Source organism: Nymphalis io, chromosome Z (genome assembly GCF_905147045.1).
Source record: "Nymphalis io chromosome Z, ilAglIoxx1.1, whole genome shotgun sequence".
NCBI lineage: Eukaryota > Metazoa > Arthropoda > Insecta > Lepidoptera > Nymphalidae > Nymphalis > Nymphalis io.
In genome coordinates, this window is record NC_065918.1 from 10647911 (window position 1) to 10656516 (window position 8606).

General features: G+C 32.4%; 1 protein-coding gene across 1 annotated transcript in view; it reads right to left on the reverse strand.

Annotated features, from left to right (window-relative positions):
* Positions 1 to 6915, reverse strand: part of LOC126780782 (insulin-like growth factor 2 mRNA-binding protein 3) — a 50302-nt gene extending 43387 nt beyond the window's left edge. The window contains exon 1 of the mRNA XM_050505483.1: positions 6746 to 6915. Coding sequence (XP_050361440.1) covers positions 6746 to 6804 — 59 coding nt within the window. The 5' untranslated portion in view covers positions 6805 to 6915. The remainder of the gene's footprint in view (positions 1 to 6745) is intronic.
* Between the last annotated feature and the right edge of the window lie 1691 nt (positions 6916 to 8606).

Genomic DNA, 8606 nt, shown 5'->3' on the forward strand with positions numbered 1-8606 from the left:
CCGCTTACCATTAGGTGGCTCATTTGTCCGCCCGCCTAACTATTTATACAAAATAATTATAGCGTACTACTTGTACCGACCTAGTTCCTGCGCCTTATACATATATACAAAACATTGCAAAAAAATACATACCTGTTGTTATCGGATGCCTTAGGGCTACCACAAATAAACACGTTAATACGTCGGGACGTGACACGTTGCGACATCGTATCGTGGAAATCAACGTTGCGCATTGTAAAAATTGACGTCGCAACATTCTAACATGCCATGTTGAACCGAACAACGAAATTAACTACGGCAATTCGTCGTACCGTTTTCAATTATTTTTAAAATGTCTGTAATGTACTACTCTCTCATAACTAAATTATACAAGATCCACAATTCCAAATGGTCAAAGACATGCTAATAATTAAGTGTTCAGTTAGTAGTTTTTAAAGTAACTCAATTATATAATACGTAATAATAGTAGGTATTTACTTAAATCAAATTTATATTTATCAAATGTATATTATTAGCGTGATGCGACATTCACTTACATAAGTATATGTTACACAACTCGTAAAATCATGTTGTGTTTTTTCCGAGAACGAAAAGTATTTGAGAGCCGCTGAAATTGAAGCGCCCTTTTTTGGTTTTATTTTATGAATTAATGAGTCTTTTTGAAGGTTTATTTTTCTTAATAAGGTTTCCCCACAGCAGAGCAATCGAGAGCAGTTTTATTTTTTAGAAAGTAATAAAGGCTAAAATTTAATCATGCCTTTATCTCTAGAATAGAGAAGGATTATAAAGATATTAGATTATTAAGATGTGAAAGTTTGTGTGTTTGGATGTAAGGTAATTTTTATACCTTTAATTTAATTATGTATTTTTATTAGAAAAAAATAATATCTAAATGTTAACTTGGCACGATGGCAAATTCTGAAAGATTTACGTAACAAACTTAAAGCTACGCGGGCTTAGCATGTAAATAAATAATTGACGAAAAATGACGACTACTTGTATGAAATTATATTAAATTTATATTTTTCACCTTCTTTGTTACTTTGCGATATTTTATTTAGCAAGAGATTTATCTATTCAGAGTTGCTTTCCAAATTTTGTTATTAATTATTTAAAATAGTACGAATAAAATGTAGTACAAAAACAACAGTATATTGTTTTCACACATAAAATCGGATTAATTTAGACTTAGTATAAGTCTATGTAAGCTTATTTTTCTCCATTGTAAATGTCTCAAAAAAAAGCGTAAACAATTATTGGCCGCTTCAATTGCTGTACGTTATTTATTAAAGCAGAGCTGTACTTCAATAGTCTAGTATAGCTATAGTCGGAGACTCAAAAATAACATGAAAACATTTTAAATGATCATGTAATCACTAACTGATTTTTAATGATTAATAATATTATATTCTTATTAAGTAATGTGATGTCAACTTTAAAGGTTTTTTGGAATTAAAGCAAAAATAATTAAAGAAAATAAATTTTATGTATGAAGCGTAAGCAAAGTTTTGTTTGTTAATTTTATTGTAAATTCATTTACGCAGGCTGACGAGCAATCGTCCTACCCTTATGTGGTCACCTATAGGCACAGATATTGGTTATATAATAAGTATAAGCAACTTTTTACTCTCTGAATTAGCCGCCAACTATGGGATCTAACATTTCATATGCCTTGCGCCTGCAATTACAGCGGCTCTAACCCCGTAAACCGAAATACAGCAACATACAGAAATATTGATGTTTGTAGGTAGAATAATTGATGAGTAGCTGGTGTATCCACTCGGACGATTCCGTTGTCTTACAATCGCGTGCAAAATGTATAAGAAACTTTTCTTGGAAGACATAATTTAATGTTTTAACGTTATTTTATTGACTTATTTAGCTGAAGTGACAATATTATTCAAATAAATTTCATAAATGTGATGTACTTATAGTCATTCTCATTTTCTTTACAATAATAATTTGTAACTTACATTAAGTGATTATTTATCGTAGTGCTTTCGTTCGTAAAGGTATGATGAATTAAATGAGCTTATGAGCTTCCAACATATGCTTGAAATTAATAAACCGAATGCTGATAGAACGCTTTGCGAATGCTTTCAAGCGCTGTATTTGTAGTTAGCATGTGTTCGATGTAAGCAAATTGGTTATTACGACTCTGTTAATCCTCGTTGGATATACATATCCAACCCAAACTTTATTAAGGTCGTTACCACAATGCCGCTTTCACCTCATCGGATAAGATATATTTACGTATATATATATAATAATAATATTCAATAAATGTACAATTTTCAAATAGGAGTTATTTTTTTATAAATGGACTTAGTTAATGACTCTCAAGAAAGGGAAAATAATGAAAAAATAAAAAATCATTAAACGATTTAATTGTAGGCTAGTTAGTGAATGTTATATTATTTATTAATTTTATTCTTAAGACATTTCGAGAGTAAAATTTATTTAAATATGCCTTCACCGCGATGAATAGGTAAAATATATTTTCCTACATATTAATACTATATTTTTAAAGTATAACATATATTATATTTTTTGACATCCTAACATAATAACGGTTCATTTTAAAATGAAAAAAAAAATACAAGGAAACATTTGGAACATGGTATGTAAGAAAAAAGTAGGTAGGTCGTTTTATAGAAACACTTTTCCCCCTATGCAATTGACGCTTGTTGTAAAATTCTATAATAAACCGTAAAAAATAAAATTGCAGAGTAATTAATTTAAAAATGGCTTCAAAGAAAAGTACGGAATGTATTTACATAATAATGCAAATAGTATAAAATACACGTTTCTTTATTAAAAAATAATATTTAAAGTTAAATTTCTAACAAATCATTGATTAAATTTCTAATGAAAGTTCAAAGTTCCCGCATATGTAATAATATACCATCGAAATGTATAAATGTATGATGTAAAAGTAACAACCAATTTTAGAGTTTGGGTATATCTGATAATTCTATTTAAATAGCAAAGTGGGCGAATATACAAGTAATAGGAATACAAATAGCTATTCCAATAAAGGCGATAGCTGTAGGTGAATGCATAGTCGTAAATAATTTAGTGAGCACCAAAACTCCAGGCTTACGTTTATTGGAAGTAGGGCAATGTTCTTAAGTAGCTCGAATTTCCTTTTATAGTGAAGATAATATAAAAGGATAGGATAGGATAGGATAATGCGGTAATTAGACGGAAAACGATGAAGATTAGTGACATGCATTAGGACATTTATTTTGCCTTGTGGAATACATATTTTCCAACCATATTAGAGTATATTATATATTCATGTACGAAAAAAACAGTACATGATATACAAACTCATTGTACCCATAGTTTGCATGTTCATATACATACATACTTCTATACTAAAACATCATATCTTATAGGGTTTTAAATGTTTGGACATTTCTAGATTAATTATTTAAATTAATAGGTATATAAGTTACTGGCGGTAGGGCTTTGTGCAAGCTCGTCTGGGTAGGTACCACCCACTCATCAGATATTCTACCGCAAAACAGCAATACTTGATATTGTTGTGTTCCGGTTTGAAGGGTGAGTGAGCCAGTGTAATTACAGGCACAAGGGACATAAAATCTTAGTCCCCAAGGTTGGTGGCGCATTGGCTATAAGCGATGGTTGACATTTCTTACAATGCCAATGTCTAAGGGCGTTTGGTGACCACTTACCATCAGGTGGCCCATATGCTCGTCCACCTTCCTATTCTATAAAAAAAAGGTACCTATAAAATAGGTAAACACAAAAGTCGGATATAAATAAGCAAGTGCTGCCTGAGTTCTGCGTTATTCACCTATTTAAAGTAAAAAAATAAACCGTCTAAGTTTAATACGTCGTCGTTATACTAGTGAATAAGTAATTTTAGCTATATAAATAAAAATGAATGCTTATATGTTTGTACTCTATGCGTTGCTAACCCAATTCATCCGATTGTGATGAAACTTTGTTGAGTTATTCTGCGTATGAAACGCGAAGTCCGTAGTCCAAAGAATAACTTTTTTTGTTATCCTTCAATATAAACGTTATATGTAGAATAATAACTATCGTGTTATTTCGTTTATTGGATATTGTTAAGGTTACATAATTTAGAGTTACGTTAACAAATCTATAAACGTAAACGAAACTAGGCAAGTACATACATATATACCATACAAATTTAGCTACATACATATATACAATACAAATTTAGCGCGGATAAACCCTCAGGTCCTTGCTTGTTAAATTTTTAAAATTGGGAGAGTTTGTATGTCCAATCTGTTTCAGTTTATTTTTTGGAAAGTTTGTGGAAGGTTTTTTAAAATTTTTAATTGCTACAACCACGTGACTACGTACAGTTGCGTTTAGTCTGCTACTGCACCTCCGAAAATAACAATTATCAGAAAACTTCTCATAGGTTGTCATCAAAAGGCAATTCTTATTTAAAGAAAACGCTTTAAATTAAAATGTTATTTATTCCGATTAGGATTAAATACTATGTGACAAATAAATTGAACTTTTTCGTCAGTATATATTTTTAAACATTAACGATTACTTTGACATGAATTGAATGACGAGGAATCAACTCACCAGCTAAAGAATTCCCAAAGAGGGTTGGCGTCAGACAACACCGGCTGTAAAAGTTTGGCAAATACTTTTTTCACGCAGATTACACTTGGTCGGCCACAAATAAATGAGATGAGGGCAAGCGAATGATGATCGTTTTTGAAACATGCTAATCGTATATCGTAAGAACGCGTGAATCTTAACCGATGATCGTGGGTTCAAACCCGGGCAAGCACCACTGAATTTTCATGTGCTTAATTTGTGATTATAATTCATCTCGTGCTTTACGGTGAAGGAAAACATCGTGAGGAAACCTGCATGTGTGTCTAATTTCACTGAAATTCTGCCACATGTGAATTCTACCAACCCGCATTGGAGCAGCGTGGTGGAATAAGCTCCAAACCTTCTCCTCAAAAAGAGTAGAGGAGGCCTTTAGCCCAGCAGTGGGACATTCACAGGCTGTTACGGAATCGTATTATAAATAGGATATTTTTTAGTTTGCACAGCGCTCGCTTGGGAAGAAGCCCGTACCGACAGTTTTATCTTGGAAATGTCTTGGCTATTTAGTAAATGTATGGTCGCGATTAGTGATTTTTCACGTTTTTTTTAATATGACCAAAATAAATACAATTTAATAATACAAATTAATAAATATGTCAATTAAAATCATAGACGATTCTTCTCTTCTAATTATATCAGTATCCGCATCAGTAAATTTCACTTAAATAATTATTAGTTATCATAGGATATCCATTCTTTGTTAACCAATGTTGCTGTATTTTTTCAAACAGTTTATTGTTCTAAATTTTGTTAATAAACTTAGAATTCGAATATTTGAAAAATATAATATGATTTAAGTATTTATTTACCATGATACTATGTAAATTTTTCGGAATTCTTATAATTTATTTTAAAATATATGTTGTATCTATATTTTAATATGCACCCATTTAAAAGATTGTAAATTAGGGCTGCCAACTCGAACAAATTTTGTTATTATAGCGAACATACAAAAATTGTAGAAGTTGTAAATATACGTAATAAATCTTATTCCATTTATTAAACAATTAATGTATTTTTCAACTCGTTCACGGGTTTTCCATCTATTTTATGATATGAAATATTATTTATTTTATAGTTAACAGTTATTATTAATGTCGCAACACATTTTTACTAGATTGTCTTCAATTTATGACCTTTATTTATTAAAAAATATGTTTAGTAAGTGTAAGTATAGATAGAAATGCCAAATTAAATTTTAAATACCAAATACTAATAATACTAATATTTATAAACTAAAGCTTACAACTTACCGATTCTATGTAAAACAGTAAAATTGGCAAGCTTACATTATGTCAGTGCTATGTCCGAAATTCTACGCAGATCAGTAAAATTGGCAAGCTTACATTATGTCAGTGCTATGTCCGAAATTCTACGCAGATCAGTAAGATTGGCAAGCTTATATTATGTCAGTGCTATGTCCGAAATTCTACGCAGATCAGTAAGATTGGCAAGCTTATATTATGTCAGTGCTATGTCCGAAACTTTACGTAGATCAGTAAAATTGGCAAGCTTACATTATGTCAGTGCTATGTCCGAAACTCTACGCAGATCAGTAAGATTGGCAAGCTTATATTATGTCAGTGCTATGTCCGAAACTCTACGTAGATCAATAAAATTGGCAAGCTTACATTATGTCAGTGCTATGTCCGAAACTCTACGTAGATCAATAAAATTGGCAAGCTTACATTATGTCAGTGCTATGTCCGAAAATCTACGCAGATCAGTAAGATTGGCAAGCTTACATTATATCGGAACTATGGGTGAAAAACTACGTAAAACTGTAAAATTGACAACCCTACAGGATGCTTTTCTGAACTAGAAGTCAATTGGCCGCATGTTTTCGATTAATATATACTTTCCAAAGTCATTGAATAAAATTAAAATGCTACATACAAAACTTAAAACAAAATTTGCTTAAAGCATGTCTTAAAATTAAAAACGAGTTTGTATCAATCTGCAATGTTGATTCATTGAGTTATTTTTCATAGGTCACGACCTTAAAACTTAAATTATAATTCTAAAATTAAAAAAAATGGAGCGGAATCAATTCATCGAAGCGAATGAGAAAAGCAGGATATCAAAAGCAGGGGAAGTGGGACGTGTTGCATACCTTTCCTCAAACGTAGGAGAGCCGCCTCCGGAAGGACTCTGGGACACGTCTCCATCCATGTCGATAGATTCAATGGTGAAATGCAGAATGATTATGGTTAAGTTAGATCAGTTAAGGGTCACAGTGCACACACCAGCGGGTGCGGCTGTCACAGAGTTCGCGCAGAGTAGGCGCCAAATACGGCGTATAAGCGAGCGCTCTCGGTGCCGACTGGTCGGAGGCGCTTGGCGGCACGGTGGCCCGAAACGTGTTGCGGGTGAGACGCGCGGGCGGCGTGAGAATGTGGCGCCCCGACGCCCGCGCGTCGCCAGGCAACGCCACGGCCCGCACGTGGCCCGCGCCTTTTCTTCAGCCCACGTCGCACGCACATCGCACACACATGACGGAAGCTCATGGAACTATCTCCTTAAAACTCATTACGGCACAGCGCTTTACAAATCTGAGCCACACTTTTCACAACTAAATAGAATTCTGAGATCATTTGTGATAATATTAGGTTAGATTACGCCCTCTTACATATTTTTCCATCAAACTTGTAACATCTTCATAATTAGTTATATAGTCTTTTCATATTAGTGGATTCTTTAAAATAGAAGGTTTTTTTTCATATATATACTATCTATTATTGTTTTGATGTATCAATTGGCGAGCTTTTTGGCGAGCGAATTATTCGGCATTTATTTTACAATCGCCAACAACAACCTTTTTTTTTAGTTTAGCCGTAGTTATTACATAAAAAATGTAGACGAGATACTGATTGTTGATTCAGTGTAATATTTTATTTAATACATAATAGGCGCGCTGGAGATATATATAAATTCTTTAGAATGTTTTGTGCCTACTTTTGAATGATTATGTTATTCAATGGTAATAAACACTCACTAATTCAATTTGTACCTATTTTCAGTTTTCATTATTAAATTAGTTAATAAACGACCTAGTACTTAGGTACCTATACAATTATTTCAAGCAGATGGTTATATAAAAATCGTCAGAATACGGTGATCGATTCGATGATCGAACTCAAGTCGGCTAATAAAATGTTAACGGACTTTTCTGTTACGACTTTTCCGTAGTCTAAAGTAAGGAAGTTTGCAGCGATACACTAGCGTGCCTCGGTACGGTGTAAAGCAATAGGTGCTGTGTATTATAGCTGCAGTCAGAAAATAGAGAATATATTTGTGCTTGCACGCATACTTGTGAACTATAGGTAATATTTTCTGCGCAAATCGGCTGCGTTGTCAAAATCGGGCACAAAAGGACACTATAAATATCATGTGGTCAAACAGAATCTTATATTGTTGTTTCCTAAGTTTTTTTATTCTAATGAGCTTTTTAAAATATAAATAATGACATGGAATTTAATTAACTATATACTCTGATCCAAGTGTAGAGCTTTAGATTAATCTTAACCAAAATTATAAAAATCAATTTATAAGCCTGGCCTATAGGCCTATAGGCCTGGCATCAAACTATATGTATATGAATGTTATGATCAACTTATTATTAAGTTATTGCAGTATTGATTGCTTGTTTTGACTTTAAGTGCTCATTACGTGCCTACATCAAACATTGTTTGAAAATATATAATACTAGCTGACCCGTGCCCACTACGTATTTCACTGCGTATTTCATATTTTAAATTATCTCTTAAACTATGCAACCAAAAAACATACAAATAATTACATTAAAATAATTGTATCTAAATAAAATTTCCTTGGTGATAAAGCAATTTATTTCTAAATAGATTGACGTGTTGTATATAAAAAAAAACCGTCTAATAGAAATATCACTCAATAGATTACGACACGGTCGCGGTTCCATACCTATATCATATTACCATAATACTCTTTAACCATTT